The sequence below is a fragment of the Thunnus maccoyii genome, chromosome 18 (assembly GCF_910596095.1).
Source record: "Thunnus maccoyii chromosome 18, fThuMac1.1, whole genome shotgun sequence".
Taxonomy (NCBI): domain Eukaryota; kingdom Metazoa; phylum Chordata; class Actinopteri; order Scombriformes; family Scombridae; genus Thunnus; species Thunnus maccoyii.
Window position 1 is genome coordinate 28329389 of NC_056550.1, and position 23328 is coordinate 28352716.

Genomic DNA, 23328 nt, shown 5'->3' on the forward strand with positions numbered 1-23328 from the left:
ATACAACTTTACATGGAATTTACTTACAACCTTCAACTTGATTACATTTATGAAAAGAAAATTTGTTACGATATTTTTCAAAAAACCTAACCAAGGAAGGTTACATCATCATCATCATCATCATCATCATCATCATCATCATCATCATCATCATCATCACATTTAAAGGACTAAACCTTCAGTTTAGTCTTGTTTAGTTATATTTAGAGACTTTGATCAGAGTCACTACATGTCATATATTGTTATTTTTAGGACAAGCTGGTCTACTCAGAAATACCATCAGATTCCTTTCTATGGCCTCATAAAAGCCACATGTTTGTCAAAGATACTATTAAGCCTCCCCAAATAGTTAGGCAGAACCGATTCCCATTTCCATGTTCTTTTTTAATTCTGTGTAATTCTGATCCAAGGGGAGGTGGAGCACTAAAGAACATGTGTTGGCTTTTGGCAATCTTGCCAGTCCATCATCTGGATGGAAAAATTCCAGCATTGGCTGGATCCTAAACCCCGTTCCCGGGTGACAAATATGAGCACTTGCTTGAGGGTGATGGGATCGGCGAGTCCACCTGTACATAAATTGACAAAGAAACATAAAATATTGCAATATGACTTACAAAACCGTATGGATCATAGCCGGGAGTAGGTTGTATAAAATAGAGAATCAAAACAGATTTACCCAGTAAATGTGTTTTGGAGAAACACCGAAACATTATCTCTGTTTCCCTCAGATTTCAGTTTAATGCCTGTGAGTTCTGTTTCATTAAGTTATCTACCTCATATAATTGTTACAATTTGGCAAAAGTGAATGTATTATTCTTTTTGAATTATTCCTTAATGATTTTTAGATTATTCTTTTTAGATTATTTCTTCAATCCCACTATTCCTCCAGTGCTGCCCGTAGCTGCAGTGGCGGTCCTGAGCCCAGTTATACCTGCAGTCAGATAACACTGCCAGCAGCTCATCAATGGATTTTAATCGAGCAATCAAAGCCTTGTTCTCAATGTTACATTATTGTTTCTTTCAGTTCCAGGCTGATCAGACACAAGGATTTTGTGTAATTATTCCACTTCAGAAATGATATGATATGATCATCATTTCATCAATGATTATGGCTTTAACCTGCTGACTGCAAAATAGCCACTAGACTTCCCGCTGCCACTCCTCCTCCGTTAGTAATTGCAGCACTGGACATCATGCCTGCAGCGATGGAGCCTCCTGCTATTCCAGCTGAGGTGAAACCTATGGCCCCCAGAATAAGAGGGGCCACAACCAGCGAACCTCTTGGAAAACACAGTCAAGAAAACTTTGGAAAAAATGGTTCATAATATTTTAGCATGACTTTGTGAGTTAAATTTTAAGGTGATTCATAAATACTTTCCCAACATCTTACCTGAACCTGCTGCAAATGTCACTGAAACACAATATTATAACAAAAATTGATATCTAATAACAGCTCAGCTGGCCAATAATAAAAGACATTTTCTGTCATAACTATCATCATTAAATGGTAATTATGAAAAACAAGTGTATCTATTAAGAGACTGTATCAGTATTGTCAAAGGAACAGTTATACTTAGAGACGTGGTTGTGGGGGTTAAGTAGCCTCTAATTTCTCAAGAAACAAAATAACAGATGGCATCACAGGGTCATTCTCTCTATTAATGTAACCCAAATAAACACTAGTAATTAACATTTCTGAGACAGTAAGTCGTCACTGTAACTGGAACATGAGAGGAAAAACAAAAGACAAATACTAAAGAGTTGCTACACCTGTTCCAAGTAATTGTACTAAAGTACAATATCACCTATTTATACTTAAGAGATAATATGTGTTATTCCAGCATACGGGACCTGTAGCGACTTTAAAATGTCTTCACCATTCATGTCCATGTCTACCAACAGTTAAAGATAGAATCAGATCTAAAAATTTGACCCAAGATTTGAGTCAAAGTGTATCTAACGTGCAAATATATAATTCCTTTAAGTCCCCATCTTCTCATTTACAGTAAATCTGTGAAACCACCTTGATGCAATACTGAACTTTTACCAGTGGAGGGTGATATTTCACACAGCACACAGTTCAGAGTCCCTCCTTGTTCTATTGAGGTGAAAATGAAGGGTTATCTTCAGTTTAAAGTTAGACATCTTGTAAAAAAAAAAAAACAGCGATTTCTCCACTTTTTTGATTTGTGATCCCTTACAAAAAAGCAGCAGCCCCTTGTCAGGTTTCAGATATCTAATAAGAGTTTGTAGCAGTTCCATCAATGAGACATCTTCCCTCTAAACTTTTCAGTTTCATTTAAATAATTGTTTGATGCATAAAGTGGTAGAATTATCCAATACACACCACATGGGCCATCAGTCCACAACTGAAAATGACAATCTAACATCATTTTTAGTGTCGATCCTCTCATCACAGTTCAGTTCCTGATCTAAATATTTGAATTTAATAAATCTAAAATATCTTGTAATATTTTATAGTTCATGACTCAGCAGTTCCCCCTCAGCTCAACAGACCATTTTAACATTTTTCAGTTTATTGAAATCATCTCATTTAACTAATGTACTTCTGGTAATGATGATTTGTTATGACCATTTTTAATTATGAAGCCTAACCAGGGACAGAGGTTGCCAATTAGCCTCGGCTAGAAATCCTATAAGCAACACATCTGTATCATGTTATTGTAACCTGTTACAGTGTTTTTTTTGCATTATCCTGACAAATACACTAATAAAATAAACAAAATTTAAAAAAATGTTTTTGTTTAATGCCCACAACTTTACTGTGGCCACAATATCAATTAATTACACTTTAATTAAAAAAAAAAAAAATACAACATTTGAGGTTTTGTTTTGTTTTGTTTTAATTAAAATTGGACAATTTGATTAGGCAGGAAAATGTTTTGCACAACCTGTCACATCAGGTCTGAAGTTTTTCTTGCGTTACAGCAGCTCCATTTGCAACTTCACAGACAAATTAAGACAAGAAACAAAGATATATACATTTAATATATTTAAAATAACATTACAATCACAGAAGACAATATTCAAGGCCTTTCAACATATATTTGATCTGGGATTAAGCTCCATATTTAATTTTAGGATTGATTGGTGAATAAAAGAGTGCTTCAGTCTGATCTTATTAAATCGTGGAACCCAGTATCTCCAATTTGATTTTCACAATTTGTTTTCACTGTTCAAGATATGGTTGTGGTTAGAGAAAATGTTGTTGACCAGTCTTAATATGTTATTATACATGTTATATGTTATGTTATATTCACTCAGCCCTTTCTGATCAGTGGTGGACATTATAAGGAATGGAAATATTTACTGAAAAAGCTATATATAAATATAGTTCATGGTGGCGTTGGCTCACAGAACATCTGATGTGGTGCATATTTAAACACAGGATCCAGGAAACCGTTCCAACAATTTATTGTTGGTCAAGAGTGGATTGAAATGGTTAGCAGTTGGATGATTTTTTCTATACAAAGGAATATTAAAAAAAAAACCTGAGGGGCGGAGCCATATGATCTTGTGGGAGTGGTTTAGTCAGGAGTGGCATGTCGCGTGCAAGTCTAAACAATTTGAATTAATCATTTTTTCTGATTTTCCTTTCTGAAGAGTCCAGTCATCCATCCCAGTGTTGCTCCAGCTGCTCCTCCAACTGCTGCTCCAGCACTGCCCACAGCTGCAGAGGCAGCTCCCGACAGACCGACCGCACCTGCAGCAAGACGTCACACGTTAGATTCCCAGCAGAGCATCAGTGGACTTTATCAAGCTGTCTAACTGCAGAGAAGCTGAGAAAGCCTTCTTCTCAAACCACTATTGTCATTGCAGCATATACTTTAAAGTACTTGTGAAAATGTGATATTATTGTTGTTTCAGCTGCAGGTTTTCCAGACACTATTTATAGGAGTTTATGTTCTTCCAATCCTCTTGCACATGCAAATATAACAGTTATCACTACAATAACATATCAAGACATGTAACCTGCTGACTGAAAAACAGCCACCAGACTTCCTGCTGCTACTCCTGCTCAGTTTGCAACTGCAGCAGCCGACATCATTTTAGCAGCGACGGATCAAAGCCTTGTTCTCAATGTTACATTATTGTTTCTGTCAGTTCCAGGTTGATCAGACACAAAGATTATGTGTCATTGTTTAATAATAATCATTTCATCCAAGATTATGGCTTTTACCTGCTGACTGCAAAATAGCCACCAGACTTCCCGCTGCCACTCCTCCTCCGTTAGCAATTGCAGCACTGGACATCATGCCTGCAGCGATGGAGCCTCCTGCTATTCCAGCTGAGGTGAAACCTATGGCCCCCAGAACAAGAGGGGCCGCGGCAACAGCTCCCACTGCAGATGGACAAGAACAGTGTTTTTCATGACAATGTACTGAAATACTTTACACAATCCACATTAAAGTGTGTCAAAAGTTAGTTGAAAAAGTCTTACCTGCACCTGCTACCACGCCAACAACTGTTCCTGAAACACACAATAGAAAAAACTGCTTGGTGCGTATTTCAATAGGATTGGATGTGATCCTCACAAAGATAGAACTCCTTCACACACACACACACACACACACAAACACTAACATACAGATCTAAAATTCACTAGCCACCTATTGAGATACGTTTACTGTGTATGTGTGTGTGTGTTGACTGTGAATTTAACCGTTGAATTAGACAGTCACTAACAGGTTGCTATGGTATCAGCGCCCCCCTGTGGCAGATACTGACACACTTGTCTGTGATTAACATCCACATTCATATCACTTGGAATGTTTCAGCCAAAATGCCAAAATTAGTCACCAAACAACTTCTTATAACTCAAAAATTAAAATTTTAAAATTATATAACAAATAAATATAAATAAATTTAAATATCAACATCATCTCTATTTTTGGTAATGAGATCAGAGCTCATGACATGTGAGTCAGTGGGACTTTTATTCACAGCTCTCCACCCTTTTAGGGGATGTACTCAATGTCTAATTTGTATAATGTGTTGAAGATTTTTTTATAAAATTTGAAGGCCTGGACGTACACTCTTTGTCTGCGCAATATAGACCCATTATAAAATCTGTCCAAAGATTTCATGAAACATAACCTGTGATTCTGTAAAAACCGTACAAGATGTCAAAAAGCTAAACAGAAGTTTAATAGCTGAAAGTCTTGTGATCTGTTCAAAGCCTAAATTACGTTAGCATTAAAAAGAGTAATGTTAGCATTAAAATGTTAGCATTAAAAAAAGTTACATTAGAATTTAAAAAGTAATGCTAGCATTAAAACGAGTAATGTTAGAATTAAAAAGAGTAATGTTAGCGTTAAAAAAGTACCAATTGAATTTAAAAAGTTATGTTTGCATTAAAAAATTTAAAAAATTACGTTAGCATAGCTCTGTAGCCCGCTCCTCATCTCTGCTTGAAGCTAACAGCTCCATGCTACATTAGCCAATGCTAGCACAAAAAACTTTTAACAAGGGAGAAGAATGTGTTGAATAAAAGAAGATATCTTTGGTTCTGCTGCATCAATTTTCACTCTTTTTTCAAAAACTGTCCATCATGAGTCTGATGATGTTACTCTTTTAAATAACAAACATGAGCAGAAGTCTTTAATGCAAATGTGCAGAGCCTGCAAGCTTCAGTCCGCCAGGTTCTTCCTCATAAAATATTTAAAACATTTTGATTTGCAAATGTTTTATAATCAAGGACCTGCATGCAACAGGTCTTGTGTGTGTGTGTGTGTTACCTGCGACTTTAAGGGCGGTTCCATTGTCTCCTCCTTCATTTCCATCGTCTCCTCCTTCATTGCGAACCTCGATGGTCTCCAGAACCATCACCTCGTTCCGCGGGATGTAGAGTCCTGCCACAACATCAAAAAAATGTTATGAGTCTGAAATATATCAGACTAAAGGCCTTTAACACACCGGGAGTGAGATGAATAAACAACACGAAAATGCAAAATACTCGCCTGTGAATAGTTCACATCAAATTAATTGCTCCATCAGATTAATTCAGACGATGAAAGGACACTAAGAAAACGGTTGTATAGGTCACTTTTATGATGTTTTTCTGTGTAAAACTTTAGTTTAGGATCATGTTCAGTGATTTGTGGCAGTGATTTGTTTTAATTTACATAACTGCAGAAAGTATTTTAATAATATGTGGTGTTATTGTGTGTCACATAATCCAACGTGGGATGAACTATTTGAATAATATGCAATGAAACTTAAGAATAAATCTTTAATACATGTAGAAATTTGCAAAAATGAGAAAATGAAAACTGAAAAAAATTCACACTTATATGTTACATTGTTACGTTTGTAATGATGTAGTAAGGTAATTATGTTTATAAGGTCTAATATTTATATTAGAGCACAGATTTGACAGATGAAGAATATCTAGAGTCTGATAATAACGTACCAGGCCCTTTGAACAGCCACTCGTCTCCAGCCGCTCTCCTCTCTCCTCCCTCCTCCTCGAAGTCCTGCAGCGCCCGCAGACGCAGCGCCATGTCCGGTTCCACAATCTGCAGCGGCGTCACATCCTGATGGATACATACACACATATCAGACACATAGACTGTAAAATAACTGTGACGTCACCAATTGGTTTATGGACTCCAGTTATGAAGCCTCGAGTTCTGTATTTTGACTGTCGCCATCTTGGATTTGACCGTCGCCATCTTGGATCTTTGGAGCCAGAAGTGACCATATTTGGACGAAAGAGTGGAGCTGACCCTAACGTTAGCTGCTAGCTTGGTTAGCATGGTGCATTTACAGTCTACGGTTAACTGTCATTATGCTAATTTAGCTAGCGAAAAACAGGCTTAAAACATTAAAACAAAATGTGCTTACTCTGTGAATCTGGGGTTATGCTAAGGTTACGTTACTTAACCAACATTGTCGCCGTGGTAGCAACTTGTTAATCTTTAAAACATGAGGAGATTTTTCTGCTAAATAAAGATGCACAATAACAAAACGCCTCTCTACAATTGAAAACTAATTCTTTACCCATGATAAAACCATGTTCTAGTTTCTTTCCTTTATTAAATATTTGCTTTTTTCTCTGTTTAAATTTAGCATTGCATTGTTCCCAAGCGGAAACCTGTGAAACACAGAACACACAGACTTATGGAGAAAAACATAATAAAAACCAGACTGTGAATGTCATTAGTTTTGCAGATAGTCGCTCATAAACAAAGAAGTTCCAGTCTCAAAGAAAAAACTCAATTCCCGCATCGATTTATTAAAAAAAGTCGACTTTAACAAAAGTGATGCAGCTGATAAGCGTGCAAGAATTGACTTTTCTTTAGAACTGGAACTTCGGGGGATTTGATTGAACATCATAAGAGACAAAACAAGTGGTGTACATGTTGTCTTCTACTCAGCTAGATGAACAGTCAGAGGATCACCAGAGTTTCTCACAGACCTCCTGGATCTCCTCTCCGGGGTACAGCGGGAACGGATCCTGGGACAGACGGATCCCCAGGTCGCCATGGCGGCGTATGGCCTGACCGGACTGGTCGAAAAGGACCTGGCCGTTATCATCGCGGGCCACAGGGTTGGCGATCACGCAGTAGTGATGCGGTGGCACCGTGATCATTTGCTTCGGAGAGAAGAGCACTCTGGGAAAGATACAAGTGAAACAGGATGAGGTCACAACAATCACTCTGAAAGTTACCAAACTAGTTTTATTATGTTGTTTCACCAAATAGTGATTTTTCCCTCTAAACTTCTCACCTGGTTTCATTTCAATAAATGTATTTCTGTACTTCAGTACAGTTTTGAGGTACTTGTACTTTACTTGAGTGTTTCCATGTGATGCTACTTTATACTTCCACTCCACTTGTAGTTTATAGATAAAGAACGTCTCCCAACAGCGGCAAATACATACAAAAAACACTTACAACTACTGTTACTGTCTACAGCAGGAAAGAGGAAATATTCAACACCTTTGGACAGGAAACTGAACACTTTTTAATACTTGTAGACACCCTGAAATATATGCTGGAGGTCAGATTTCGACGTTTATAAGCAGTGGTGGAAAGTAACTAAGTACATTTACTTAAGTACTGTACTAAAGTACAATTTTGAGGTACTTGTACTTGTTCTTAACTTGAATATTTCCATGTGATGCTACTTTCTACATTTCAGAGGGAAATATTGTACTTTCTACTCCACTACATTTATTTGACAGCTTTAGTTACTTTTCAGTTGAAGATTTGAAACAATGGATAATATAACAAGCTTTTAAAATACAACACATTGTTAAAGATGAAACCAGTGGTTTCCAACCTTTTTGGCTTTTGACGTCTTACAAAAAGCAGTGTGTAGTCGGGGTCACATTTCACATGTCTATGAGTTGTTAACAGCTCCACCAAATAGTGATTTTTCCCTCTAAACTTCTCACATGCTTTCATTTCAATAAATGTTCAAATGATCCAATATTTCAGCAAAAATCAAAGATTAGAGAAAAAGTCCAAAAACTGAAAACAGATTTGTGTATCAGAACTTTGTTTTTTCTTCTTTCCTCTCCCATTAATCATCTCACCACCCCTCAGATTTATCTGCTGACCCTTTGGAGGGGCCCGACCCCTAGGTTGGGAACCACTGGACTAAACTAGCTAACTGTATATAAAGTAGTGTAAACTAGCTCCACCTCCAGCAGCTACAACAGTAACATGCTGCTCTAACACTGATGCTTCACTATTAATAATCTAATGATGTCATATATAATAATATATCAGTCAGAGGGACCAAACCACTACTTTTACTGCAATACTTTAACTACATCAAGCTCATAATACTTATGTACTTTTACTGCAATACTTTAACTACATCAAGCTCATAATACTTATGTACTTTTACTGCAATACTTTAACTACATCAAGCTCATAATACTTATGTACTTTTACTGCAATACTTTAACTACATCAAGCTCATAATGTACTTTTAGTTAGTGGGATTTTTCATGCAGGACATTTAATGGAGTATTTTCTACATTACTGTACTGAAACTAGTACTGGTAGCCACAAGTTAACCTGAGAGTAGCTGTACTCGTCAACAACAAATGATGTTAAGAAGCAGTATCTGGTTAATTGAACCACAGCTGAATCTCAGGTTGATTCTTTCTGTTCTGTTCTGCCCTCTGACCTTTCATTGTCCTGGAGGATGTAGGTGAGCGGTCCGATCTCCACGTGGGCGATGTTGGTGTTCTGGTCCAGCACATGGATGTAGTGGTGAGGCGGGATCTGGATGATGGACATCTTAGACACGATCTAAACAAAATACTGCAGAGAGAGGAGAGAGTCTGTCAGTGACGTTACAAACCAGACTGTGTCGTGAATCTATCTATTTTAAAGATATTACAGAATTTTAAATAGGACATTTTTTGCATTTTTTTGTGCAAATATGGATTTAAAAAATTTGATGTGAAGCTTCTATTCAGCTTCAGCAGTCTGAGTTAGTCATATCAAGTGGATATCTGACACATTTACAGTCTTTTTAGCATCAAATTCCCTCTTTGTGTTTCCTCGGACAGTGTTTCCCTGTTGAGCTGCAGGTGGAAGTATAGTAACAAAAAGAGGAACTGATTTGACTCATTTGGACGCTGAAGCTTCATATTAGCTTCAGATAAACTTTTAAAAACTTTGTGGATTTTGTCCCCCATAACTTCCGTTGTAAGTTCATTATGAAGGGATCTTCTAATGGTCAGTATGAACAGCAGGAATGATTTAAGCAAGAAAAACAGGTTTCTATGAGCCTCATTCACAAACAGTGCGTACGCACAAATCTGTGCTTAAACCGTGCATACAAATGTTTTAAGCACAAATCCAGGATTCATCAACATGTTCTTACCTGAATTTGTTCTTACTCTGTGAGCAAATTTAGAACTGCCTTAGACCATACGTACAAATCATAAACATCCCACGGTCTTAAAAACTGATATAATCAATATTTATTCAATGTAGACAGTATATTAGAACCAAAATTGTTTAAGAAATTATTGGGCCTAAATATGCAAAAAAACTTGCCAGGGTAATCTGAAAAGTTGCTAAATCTAGCAACAAAATTGCCAAATTGGCATCAGTGAGTATGATACAACACATGTAAGATGCCTCAGACTGCAAGGTTAGTTACACGTCCAGTAACCCAGATTATTTTCTGTAGATACAAATTACAGATGTCCACTAAACGCCTCACATACAGACCAGCGGTACACGGAACAATGTACCAATGTTCCCTAAACGCCTCATATGCAGGCAACTGGTTGCGTTTCTCTACTCAAACCATCCATGCCTCAAACCAGTTAATTTTGCTATATTCTTCATTACAGCAGCTAATTACCTTCTGTACATTTAAACTTACAATAGTTCTGCTTTATCACTCCTAGCTCTCTTCTTCTATTTCTCTTTCTCGTTAATCCAACAGTTGTTTACACGCTTTTCAGATCTGCTAGTTACTTAGCTTAGCATTTAGCGACAGCTTCTCTCTCCTCAGTTTAATTATATTGAACAGTTATGAAGATTTGTTATATTTCTATAGAGAAACATTATATCGAGATAATTAGTTATCTTTATATCGCCCAGTATGACTGGTTAATGTTCCGCGACGTGGAGTTTTATATGACGCAATATGTGACCGCGTTCGAGTAATAAATGAAACAAGACAAATACCAGCATTGTTTATGTTTGTTGGCTCGAAACTTCTGTTATGAACTGGTCTGACTGGCTACGGTGGCTAGGCTAACAACAGCTGTTAGCCATACTAGCTGTGAGTCTGACAGTCGTCCTTCACTCTCCAGCGGTACCTGCCGTCAGGAAACGTTATGTGTCTCACTAACACACCTAATAATTACTACTGTGTGTCTCGAAACAGTTGTTAAAGTTGACACTTTGACAAGTTAGAGCTCCTCCGTGTGTCAAACGCACGCCGACTTAAAGAAAGGTTCGTCATCACTCAGAAAACATCTTCAGTTGCTTCATATCATGCGTGAGTCTTCAGCGATAAGTTAGAAACTTTTACACTTAGAGATTTCTCCCGGGTCTTACCTCAGCTGCGGTGTGCTCGGACGGATCCTGACTGCAGACTGAACTGCTGCGTTTTTATAGACAGTCTGACGCCACTGCACGAAGGGAAAACGAAACTAAAGGAGTATTACTACACCAGACGGGATCGCATCATAGACTGAAGCATATTCCCATAGGAATATGTACATTTTCGGTTTCGTATAAATATGTTTAAAGGAAAAAGTCTTGTTATATCCGGTTTACTGCAGGATAAATAAATAATGAAAGGATAGTAAACCGGCAGGGAGATGGTTTTAATCAGGGATTTCATTAAACGATGATTCACTAAACGAAATTCTTATTAAACAATTCAAGGTGTGATCCAAACCACAATCTCTTTACTGATATATCTGGACCTATTTGTCACCATAGTGATAACAGAGGAGAGATTGAGGAGGGAGTTTTTAGGGAGGTTTAGTTTTTACATCTACTAAAATCTGACTCCCCTCTTACATCACATTATATTATTATATTTATACACTGGATACTCTCACACCAAGGGGTCTGAATGAGGACTTTATTATCAGACCATTCCTATGATTGATTGATTATTTATTATTACCACGTTCTCTTCAGGTATTAATTCATTCCTGTGCTGTTTATTTATATCTGCATTACTTTATGTATGACATGGTTATCTCCTGTACTATTTTCCATAAACATCTGAGGGTTGGATATTGTAGACTCCCATCTTTTAGAATACAGAGGCGCCTCTATTTAAATCTAGAGTACGACAGCTACTGGCCTGATATTTTTCTATTGTGATCTGAGAGTCCTTTATATATTTCTATCACTGGCGCCAAAATACAGGGGACAGCAAGACTTTTTGTCCCCCCACTCTTGGTGTTATGGTGATAAAGTGGTAATGTCCAACCCAGATATTGAGAGCGATACAGTCTAAGTCTACTCTAAGATGTTGGATCTTTAAATCCAATCATAATCAGAACACAGGAGACTGTGAGTAGCCTATGATGTCTGCCAGTTCAGACTAGTTTAAATAATCTGACCACCAAATACAACATGGGGCCTCGTATGAATCTGTACATATGTGGCAGGTGGCACCGAGTGAAAAAGGGGGAGGTAGACCAATTATTGAGGTTTGGCAGATATAAGGCTACCTGAAGGAGGAACAGAGGGTTTTTGCAACTGTTGGTTCAGGATTGAGGCAGGTGCACACCTCGACCCATGCTGGCATGCTGGAACGACGGGTAGGCTTAATGCTGTTTATGTATAGTGTGTTATACTGCCAGGTTGGAATGTGTGTGTGTGTGACATTTATTATTTTTGTGTACTTCAGACCCGCTTCCCTGCTGGGTTGAAGGTGGCTGGTAGTTGGTATGAAAATAAATTGATGTACCAGGTATTTTAAAGTTCAGTCATGTAGTTTTTAACATTTAATCAGTATGTAATTTAATATTTGTGCAATAAAGTGTTTTTAATATTGGTTAAAAAAATCGCATCAGTGGTCCATCAGCTGCTCTTGCAGTGGGATTATTTGTATGATTTGTTTGTTTGTTTGTTTGTTTTCTTTTCTGTCGTCTGTCCTGGCAAGTGAGCAAAAAGATATGGGTATTGCCCTTGGGGCGGATTAGTTTTCTTTTTTCTTATTTTTGTTTGTTAATTTAATGTCAGTCTGCCTGCTGTCCCCACCACTTACTAATGTACTCAGGTACCAGTCAGCCAGTCAGGGCAGGCTAAAGGTGAGTCGTGGTTGTTAGTCGTTATCAGTGAAGATAATCATGTGTACCAACTTTGGAGTGCGTTAACTCACCTGGTGTGTTGGACTGATTACATTGTTTACAGTGTGATCTGGTGTGTCTTAGTGAAACTCAGCCCCTGCCCTGTTAGTGTTAGCTGGGAAGTTAACTGTGAGGAGGTTAAGGGTGACGAATGTAAATTCTCAATCTGACTTTCTGTAATAAAAAATATTTATACTTTATTCCCTTTATTGTCATTTCTTATGAGAGTGACTTGCAGTGGGTCTTACACATATAAAATACTTACCAGTTCTTACTGGTAATTTAACGTAGGTACAGTGGGAAGAAAATGAGAAACAAGGCAGTAACAATTTGGGATTTCAAGTGTAACTTCTTTGTATGAATCTGTACATATCTATTATGGAGGACCACAAGGGTCATGGAAATAGTAATAAAGCATTTCATTAATTAATAACTAATTGTACAATTAAAAAGACTAATTATAAAAAGAATTTACAAATTAAATAATTATCCATCAATTAATTGTTGAAATTAAAAAGTGATTTACAAAAACAACTTCAAAATAGTCAATAAAAACATCATTTGAAAATACATGAATGAATTCCTTCAATCCATCTCGACATGCAACAACGTCTCATATTTCCAGTCTTCGTAGACAAAGATGATTTGAGTCAAAGTGTATCTAACTTGCAAATATATCATTCTTTAAATCCCCATCCTCTCATTTACAGTAAATCTGTGAAACCAACTTGATGCAATACTGAACTTTTACCAGTGGAGGGTGATATTTCACACAGCACACAGTTGAGAGTCCCTGCTTGTTCTATTGAGGTGAAAATGAAGGGTTATCTTCAGTTTCAAGTTAGCCATCTTGTAAAAACCAGCGGTTTCCACACTTTTTTGATTTGTGATCCCTTACAAAAAAGAAGCAAGCGGTGGTAGAATTATCCAATACCCACCACATGGGCCATCAGTCCAACACTGAAAATGACAATCTAACATAATTTTTAGTGTTGATCCTCTCATCACAGTTCAGTTCCTGATCTAAATATTTGAATTTAATAAATCTAAAATATCTTGTTATATTTTATAGTTCATGACTCAGCAGTTCCCCCTCAGCTCAACAGACCATTTTAACATTTTTCAGTTTATTGAAATCATCTCATTTAACTGATGTACTTCTGGTAATGATGATTTGTTATGACCATTTTTAATTATGAAGCCTAACCAGGGACAGCGGTTGCCAATTAGCCTCGGCTAGAAATCCTATAAGCAACACATCTGTATCATGTTATTGTAACCTGTTACAGTGTTTTTTTGCATTATCCTGACAAATACACTAATAAAATAAGATAAAAATGAAAAAAAAAATGTTTTGGTTTAATGCCCACAACTTTACTGTGGCCACAAAGTGAATTAATTATAATTTAACTTAAAAAAAAAAAAAAGTAAACAACATTTGAGGTTTTGTTTTGTTTTAATTAAAATTGGACAATTTGATTTGGCAGGAAAATGTTTTGCATAACCTGTCACATCACGTCTTAAATTTTTTCTAGCATTACAGCAGCTCCATTTGCAACTTCACAGAAAAGACAAATTAAGACAAGAAACAAAGATATATACATTTAACATAATAATCACAAAAGGACAATATTCAGGGCCCTCCAATTTTAGGATTGAAGGCTGTACAAAAGTGCGCTTCAGTCTGATCTTATTAAATCATGGAACCCAGTATCTCCAGTTTGATGGTCACAATTTGTTTTCACTGTTCAAGACATGGTTGTGGTCAGAGACAATGTTGTTGACTTGAGACTTGTGATTTAACATTTACACACGACACACTGAACCTTTCACAGGTTGTAAAAAATTTATTGCACAAACATCCAAACTTTAATACAAAAAATGCTGTTTAGTAAATAAACTGCTGTTTGTCGAGAGTCTAAACAATTTTAATTGATCATTTTCTTTTCTGTTTTTCCTTTCCGAAGACTTTAGTCATCCATCCCACTGTTGCTCCAGTTGCTCCTCCAACTGCTGCTCCAGCGCCACCCACAGCTGCAGAGGCAGCTCCCGACAGACCGACCACACCTGCAGCAAGACGTCACACGTTAGATTCCCAGCAGAGCATCAGTGGACTTTATCAAGCTGTCGCACTACAGAGAAGCTGAGAAAGCCTTCTTCTCAAGCCACTATTGTCATTGCAGCATATACAGAAGTAACACTAAATTACTGCAACTAACGACTATTTTCATTTTCAATTAATCAATTCATTGTTTAGTCTATAAAATGCCAGAAAATGGTGAAAAATGTCAATCACACGCCCAAGATGCAACCTACAGTGTCTTGTTCTGTCCAAACCCCAAAGATATTCAGTTTATTATCATAGAAGACTAAAGAAACCAGAAAATATTCACATTTGAGGAGCTGGAACCACACTTTTTGCTGAATACTGCACGAATTATCCATCTAAACTTCTTGTGACAATGTGATATTATTGTTGTTTCAGCTGCAGGTTTTCCAGACACTATTTATAGGAGTTTATGTTCTTCCAATCCTCTTGCACATGCAAATATAACAGTTATCACTACAATAACATATCAAGACATGTAACCTGCTGACTGAAAAACAGCCACCAGACTTCCTGCTGCTACTCCTGCTCAGTTTGCAACTGCAGCAGCCGACATCATTTTAGCAGCGACGGATCAAAGCCTTGTTCTCAATGTTACATTATTGGATTTATTCTTTCAGTTCCAGGTTGATCAGACACAAAGATTATGTGTCATTGTTTAATAATAATCATTTCATCCAAGATTATGGCTTTTACCTGCTGACTGCAAAATAGCCACCAGACTTCCCGCTGCCACTCCTCCTCCGTTAGCAATTGCAGCACTGGACATCATGCCTGCAGCGATGGAGCCTCCTGCTATTCCAGCTGAGGTGAAACCTATGGCCCCCAGAACAAGAGGGGCCGTGACAACAGCTCCCACTGCAGATGGACAAGAACAGTGTTTTTCATGACAATGTACTGAAATACTTTACACAATCTACATTAAAGTGTGTCAAAAGTTAGTTGAAAAAGTCTTACCTGCACCTGCTACCACGCCAACAACTGTTCCTGAAACACACAATAGAAAATGCTGCTTGGTTCATATATATGAATCTATATAATCAACATCATCTCTTTTTTTGGCAATGGGATCAGAGCTCAGATAACATGAAAGTCAGTGGGACTTTTATTCAGCACTCCCCACCCTTTTAGGGGATGTACTCAAAAACTGTGAGTCCTTTTTCAATGGAAGTAACACTGGATAAGAGAGGAATTTGTCTGTGTAATGTCTAATTTGTATAATGTGTTGAAGATTTTTTTATAAAATTTGAAGGCCTGGACGTACACTCTTTGTCTGCGCAATATAGACCCATTATAAAATCTGTCCAAAGATTTCATGAAACATAACCTGTGATTCTGTAAAAACCGTACAAGATGTCAAAAAGCTAAATAGAAGTTTAATAGCTGAAAGTCTTGTGATCTGTTCAAAGCCTAAATTACGTTAGCATTAAAAAGAGTAATGTTAGCATTAAAAAAGTATGACTAGAATTTAAAAAGCAATGTTAGCATTAAAATGTTATGTTAGCATAAAAAAGTTACATTAGCATAAAAAAAAGTACCAACTGAATTTTAAAAGTTGTTTGCACTAAAAAAAAAAAAAAAAAATTACGTTAGCATAGCTCTGTAGCCTGCTCCTCAACTCTGCTTGAAGCTAACAGCTCCATGCTACATTAGCCACTGCTAGCATAAAACACTTAACAAGGGAGAAGAATGTGTGGAATTAAAAAAAAAAAAAAAAAAGACATCTTTGGTTCTGCTGCATCAATTTTCACTCTTTTTTCAAAAACTGTCCATCATGAGTCTGATGATGTTACTCTTTTAAATAACAAACATGAGCAGAAGTCTTTAATGCAAATGTGCAGAGCCTGCAAGCTTCAGTCCGCCAGGTTCTTCCTCATAAAATATTTAAAACATTTTGATTTGCAAATGTTTCATAATCAAGGACCTGCATGCAACTGGTCTTGTGTGTGTGTGTGTGTGTGTGTGTGTGTGTGTGTGTGTGTGTGTGTGTGTGTGTGTGTGTGTGTGTGTGTGTTACCTGCGATTCTGAGTGCGGTTCCTTGGTCTACTCCTCCCTTGTGAACCTTAATGGTCTTTGTGGTTCCTGCCACAACATCAAAAAACATTATGAGTCTGTAATATATCAGACTAAAGGCTTTTAACACACCAGGGGCGAGATGAATAAACGTCATACAGCCGGATTTTCAACACCCCACATGGGCCTTCGCAATAAACAGCTGTCTGTGTAGATTACACTTCGTGATTGGTTGATGCTTTTATTCGCTGTGTGAAAACTCCAAAAAATTTACCTTGCTCTGGCAAAAAAATTACGTCTTTTTCGCTGCGTGATATTTGCGTTCCGTGTGAAAGAACTCATGACATATACAACAATTCGAAAAATGTTTATAGTTCTGCTGCATCAATTTTCACCCTTTTTTCAAAAACGGTCCATCACGAGTCTGATCTTACAGAAGGGAAATTACAAATTCTGTGGAGACTCTTTTAAATAACAAACACCAGCTTAAGCCATTAATGCAAATGTGCAGAGCCTGCAAGCTTCAGTTCTTCCTCATAAAATATTTAAAACATTTTGATTTGTAAATGCTTTATAATCAAGGACCTGCATGCAACAGGTCTTGTGTATGTTTTACCTGCGATTTTGACGGCGGCGCCATTCTTGCCTCCACCCTTGCAAACCTTGATGGTCTTTGGAACAGTCACCTCCTTCCTCAGGGTGTGGGTTCCTGCCACAACATCAAAAAACGCTATGAGTCTGAAATATATCAGACTAAAAGCCTTTAACACACCAGGGGCGAGATGAATAAATGACATGAAAATGCAAAATACTCGCCTGTGAATAGTTCCCATCAAAACTATTCACACTGTCAGCAATACGAATTTGTGACAGAAACACAGAAACACAACTTTGCAAAAGAATTTGCAACAGCGCATTCTGCTGTCAGTCAGCCTGGTGAAGGCAGTTTGTCCTCTCAGCTAACCAGGAGCTGCTGCTGACAGACAGCTGCTTCTGTAGAAAGACACTGAATCAATATGTTGATTCAGAGGCTTTATTTCACCGCCCACCATAGTGAGTGAGCCTACCTGTCTGCCTGCAGTGAAACAGACAAGCTAACAGACAGACTGGAAGCTGATCAATCAATGTAGACACGGTAAATAATTTTAAAAAAAAAAAAAACATACAGCGGGATTTTCAACACCCCATGTGGGCCTTCGCAATAAACAGCTGTCTGTGTAGATTACACTTCGTGATTGGTTGATGCTTTTATTCACTGTGTGAAAACTCAGAAAAATTTACCTCGCTCTGGCAAAAAAACTACGTGTTATTTGTGTTCTGTGTGAAAGTGCTCATGATATAAACAACAATTCAAAAAAACAACAACAAAAAAAAAAAAAACGCCCCCGGTGTGTAAAGGCCTTAACTTGCTCAAAAACTCAAAAACTTGCCATGAAATACTGAAAAGACACTTTTGCGCCATCAGATTCTTTCAGACCATGAAAGGACACAAAGAAAACGGTCGTATAGGTCACTTCTATGATGTTTTTCTGTGTAAAACATGTTTGATTTTGTCTTCTTTAGTTTAGGATCATTTTCAGTATGTGATTTAATTTACATAACTGCAGAAAGTATTTTAATTATATGTGGTATTATTGTGTGTCATATAATCTAACATGGGGTGAACTATTATGTTATGTTGTTACATTTGTAATAATGTAGTAGTGGTAATTACGTTTGTAGTATTTATATTAGAGCACAGATTTGACAGATGAAGAGTATCTAGAGTCTGATAAAGACGTACCCGGCCCTTCGAACAGCCACTCGTCTTCAGCCACTCTCTTCTGTCTTTCCTCCGCCTTGAAGTCCTCCAGCTCCGTGTCGAGTTCCACGATCTGCAGCGGCGTCACATCCTGATGGACACATACATATACACACACCTATCAGACACAGACTGTAAAAGAAACGTGACGTCACCAATTGGTTTGTGGACTCCTTTTATGAAACCTCGAGTTCTGTATTTTGACTGTCGCCATCTTGGAATTTTGGAGCCAGAAGTGACCATATTGGGACTAAATAGTGGAGCTGACCCTAACGTTAGCTGCTAGCTTGGTTAGCATGGTGCATTTACAGTCTATGGTTAACTGTCATTATGCTAATTTAGCTAGCGAAAAACAGGCTTAAAACATTAAAACAAAATGTGCTTACCGGAAAAATTGAACTACTGAACTAATTCAACCAAACACTGAACAACACAAATTTTACAATTAACTTTCATGAACTGAACTGAAATAGCAGCAGCTACACCTATACTCTGTGAATCTGAGGTTATGCTAAGGTTAAGTTACTTAACCAACATTGTCGCCATGGTAGCATCTTGTTAATCACAATGTAGCCACACCCTAAAGCATACACTGCTTTTGTCATTTATTTCACTCTAAATGGGACCATAATTTGCAAAAAGAACATCATGCTGCACTGAAGAAGACTTGAAACTAGTGACTGAGACCATAAACTCATTAGGAAACAGTTTACTGAGGTAACAATCCAAATAAAGTGAGAAGTAGGCTCATTTTCTCAGACTTCTTTTTGCAGCCAGTGGAGTCGCCCCCTGCTGGCCATTAGAAAGAACGCAGGTTTGAGGCACTTCTGCATTGGGGACCAGGAGCTTCCCGCTTAGTCAGACATGTGTCAGACATGACCACGATAACACAGAAGAAAGTTCTCCACTGACATTCAGAGAATACTCCAACATCAAACTGTAAAGATGGTGCCTTTCAGTCTGACAATCAGACAGGAGTGTAGATCGTGTGGTGAAATTGGGACAATTAATGAAAATAAATTCAAAGAGACAGCTCCCTGTTTTTCCTCTCTTTAAAACATGAGATTTTTCTGCTAAATAAAGATGCACAATAACAAAACGCCTCTCTACAATTGAAAACTAATTCTTTACCCATGATAAAACCATGTTCTAGTTTCTTTCCTTTATTAAATATTTGCTTTTTTCTCTGTTTAAATTTAGCATTGCATTGTTCCCAAGCGGAAACCTGTGAAACACAGAACACACAGACTTATGGATAAAAACATAATAAAAACCAGACTGTGAATGTCATTAGTTTTGCAGATAGTCGCTCATAAACAAAGAAGTTCCAGTCTCAAAGAAAAAACTCAATTCCTGCATCGATTTATTAAAAAAAGTCAACTTTAACAAAAGTGATGCAGCTGATAAGCGTGCAAGAATTGACTTTTCTTTACAACTGGAACTTCGGGGGATTTGATTGAACATCATAAAAGACAAAACAAGTGGTGTACATGTTGTCTTCTACTCAGCTAGATGAACAGTCAGAGGATCACCAGAGTTTCTCACAGACCTCCTGGATCTCCTCTCCGGGGTACAGCGGGAACGGATCCTGGGACAGACGGATCCCCAGGTCGCCATGGCGGCGTATGGCCTGACCGGATTGGTCGAAGAGGACCTGGCCGTTATCATCGCGGGCCACAGGGTTGGCGATCACGCAGTAGTGATGCGGTGGCACCGTGATCATTCGCTTCGGAGACAAGAGCACTCTGGGAAAGATACAAGTGAAACAGGATGAGGTCACAACAATCACTCTGAAAGTTACCAAACTAGTTTTATTATGTTGTTTCACCAAATAGTGATTTTTCCCTCTAAACTTCTCACATGCTTTCATTTCAATAAATGTTCAAATGATCCAATATTTCAGCAAAAATCAAAGATTAGAGAAAAAGTCCAAAAACTGAAAACAGATTTGTGTATCAGAACTTTGTTTTTTCTTCTTTCCTCTCCCATTTATCATCTCACCACCCCTCAGATTTATCTGCTGACCCTTTGGAGGGGCCCGACCCCTAGGTTGGGAACCACTGGACTAAACTAGCTAACTGTATATAAAGTAGTGTAAACTAGCTCCACCTCCAGCAGCTACAACAGTAACATGCTGCTCTAACACTGATGCTTCACTATTAATAATCTAATGATGTCATATATAATAATATATCAGTCAGAGGGACCAAACCACTACTTTTACTGCAATACTTTAACTACATCAAGCTCATAATACTTATGTACTTTTACTGCAATACTTTAACTACATCAAGCTCATAATGTACTTTTAGTTAGTGGGATTTTTCATGCAGGACATTTAATGGACTATTTTCTACATTGCTGTACTGAAACTAGTACTGGTAGCCACAAGTTAACCTGAGAGTAGCTGTACTCGTCAACAACAAATGATGTTAAGAAGCAGTATCTGGTTAATTGAACCACAGCTGAATCTCAGGTTGATTCTTTCTGTTTTTTCTGCCCTCTGACCTTTCATTGTCCTGGAGGATGTAGGTGAGTGGTCCGATCTCCACGCGGGTGACGTTGGTGTTCTGGTCCAGCACATGGATGTAGTGGTGAGGCGGGATCTGGATGATGGACATCTTAGACACGATCTAAACAAAATACTGCAGAGAGAGGAGAGAGTCTGTCAGTGATGTTACAAACCAGACTGTGTCGTGAATCTATCTATTTTAAAGATATTACAGAATTTTGTATAGGACATTTTTTGTGCAAAAGTGCATTTAAAAAAGTTGATGTGAAGCTTCTATTCAGCTTCAGCAGTCTGAGTTAGTCATATCAAGTGGATATCTGACACATTTACAGTCTTTTTAGCATCAAATTAAAAACTTTGTGGATTTTCTCCCACCCCCTTCATTGTAAGTTCATTATGAAGGGATCTTCTGATGGTCAGTATGAACAGGAGGAATGATTACAGCAAGAAAAACAGGTTTCTATGAGCCTCATTCACAAACAGTGCGTACACACAAATGTATGCTTAAACTGTGCATACGAATATTTTAAGCACAAATCCAGGATTCATCAACATGTTCTTACCTGAATTTGTTCTTACTCTGTGAGCAAATTTAGAACTGCCTTAGACCATACGTACAAATCATAAACATCCCACGGTCTTAAAAACTGATATAATCAATATTTATTCAATGTAGACAGTATATTAGAACCAAAATTGTTTAAAAAATGATTGGGCCTAAATATGCAAAAAAAAACCCAAACTTGCCAGGGTAATCTGAAAAGTTCCTAAATTAATATGTGTATGTAATATGGCTCAGATTGCAAAATTAGTGACACGTTCAGTGACCCAGGTTATTTTCTGTAGCTACAGATTACAAACGAACAATTAAATCGAGATAATTACTTTTATGGTTTTATCGCCCAGTATGCCTGATTAAAGTTCCGCGACGTTGAGTTTTACATGACGCAAAATGTGACCGCGTTCAAGTAATAAATGAAATCGAAGAAAAATACCAGCATTGTTAATGTTTGTTGGCTCGAAACTTCTGTTATGAACTGGTCTGACTGGCTACGGTGGCTAGGCTAACAATAGCTGTTATATTAGTTATATTAGCTGTGAGTCTGACAGTCGCCCTTCACTCTCCAGCGGTACCTGCCGTCAGGAAACGTTATGTGTCTAACTAACACACCTAATAATAACTACTGTATGTGTCTCCAAACAGTTGTTAAAGGACAGAGCTCCTCCGTGTGTCAGACGCATGCCGACTTAAAGAAAGGTTCGTCATCACTCAGAAAACATCTTCAGTTGCTTCATATCATGCGTGAGTCTTCAGCGATAAGTAAGAAACTAAACTTAAAGAGTTCTCCCGGGTCTTACCTCAGCTGCGGTGTGCGGGAGGCTGACAGCTCGGACGGATCCTGACTGGAGACTGAACCGCCGCGTATTTATAGACTGCAGGACAAACACACAGTCTGACGCAGCTACACGAAGGGAAAACGAAACTTTAAGAGCATTGCGACACCAGAAGGGATTGCATCATAAACTGAAGCATATTCCCATAGGAACATGAACATGTTGGGTTTTTTTTTTTTTTTTGGTTTTGACCTGATAACGATCCAACTGGAAGTGAAATGTTTGTGGTGTGGAGTGCTGCAAGTGATGTAATATAATATATCATATAATGACATTTTCTATTTCAATAAAAAAAAATCCCCAGAAAACTAGAAAAACAAGTTTCTGTTACAAACAAGCAGGTAGTGATGGCGGAAATTTCAATTTCTAGTGAACGCATCATAAAATCACTAGCACAAATCAATAAAAGCATGACTTACACCTAATTTTATCCGGCACGGAAATGTCAGTCATTCATTGATGACAAAAAGCGAGATAACTCTTCTTTTACCAAAAGTTTTTCATTTAATTATGACAAAGTAAATACATATATTAAAAAGGACATACACATATATACCAACGTGTTTTGTATTTCACTTATTTTCTTTTTTTAAACTCTTCAACAGATGTGAGCGCGAGGAACACGGAGGGATTTTCCTGAGAAAGAAAGAAAAATCCAAAAAACAGACGTTTCATTCAT

General features: G+C 37.6%; 2 protein-coding genes across 3 annotated transcripts; both read right to left on the reverse strand.

Moving 5' to 3' along the window:
- Positions 1–3418: 3418 nt before the first annotated feature.
- Positions 3419–11161, reverse strand: LOC121884519 (major vault protein-like). Its single transcript, XM_042393380.1, has 8 exons — positions 11064–11161; positions 9166–9302; positions 7442–7637; positions 6434–6557; positions 5760–5873; positions 4463–4492; positions 4202–4363; positions 3419–3724 (listed from the first exon to the last, which is right to left on the reverse strand). Exons 2-8 carry the CDS (start codon positions 9276–9278, stop codon positions 3597–3599), a joined length of 867 nt encoding a protein of 288 aa, XP_042249314.1. The 5' UTR covers positions 9279–9302; positions 11064–11161; the 3' UTR covers positions 3419–3596.
- A 3486-nt stretch (positions 11162–14647) lies between these two features.
- LOC121884514 (major vault protein-like) lies at positions 14648–22720 on the reverse strand. Of its 2 annotated transcripts, XM_042393372.1 has the most exons (9): positions 22614–22720; positions 21251–21387; positions 20292–20487; positions 18725–18833; positions 17558–17650; positions 16945–17010; positions 15885–15914; positions 15624–15785; positions 14648–14887 (listed from the first exon to the last, which is right to left on the reverse strand). In XM_042393372.1, exons 2-9 carry the CDS (start codon positions 21361–21363, stop codon positions 14757–14759), a joined length of 900 nt encoding a protein of 299 aa, XP_042249306.1. In that variant the 5' UTR covers positions 21364–21387; positions 22614–22720; the 3' UTR covers positions 14648–14756. The 2 variants fall into 2 exon arrangements, with proteins under 2 accessions (XP_042249306.1, XP_042249307.1); XM_042393373.1 differs by lacking the exon at positions 17558–17650.
- Between the last annotated feature and the right edge of the window lie 608 nt (positions 22721–23328).

Bases quoted from the DNA above. Each gene is read 5' to 3' on its own strand.
- LOC121884514 (XM_042393372.1), bottom strand. From the start codon at position 21,363: ATGTCCATCATCCAGATCCCGCCTCACCACTACATCCATGTGCTGGAC. The intron at 20,488-21,250 runs GTCAGAGGGCAG...TATCTTTCCCAG, and splicing joins ATCCTCCAGGACAATGAAAG to AGTGCTCTTGTCTCCGAAGC. The intron at 17,011-17,557 runs GTAAAACATACA...ATGTTGTGGCAG, and splicing joins CGCCGCCGTCAAAATCGCAG to GAACCACAAAGACCATTAAG.
- LOC121884519 (XM_042393380.1), bottom strand. From the start codon at position 9,278: ATGTCCATCATCCAGATCCCGCCTCACCACTACATCCATGTGCTGGAC. The intron at 7,638-9,165 runs GTCAGAGGGCAG...TATCTTTCCCAG, and splicing joins ATCCTCCAGGACAATGAAAG to AGTGCTCTTCTCTCCGAAGC. The intron at 6,558-7,441 runs GTCTGTGAGAAA...TGTATCCATCAG, and splicing joins CCGGAGAGGAGATCCAGGAG to GATGTGACGCCGCTGCAGAT.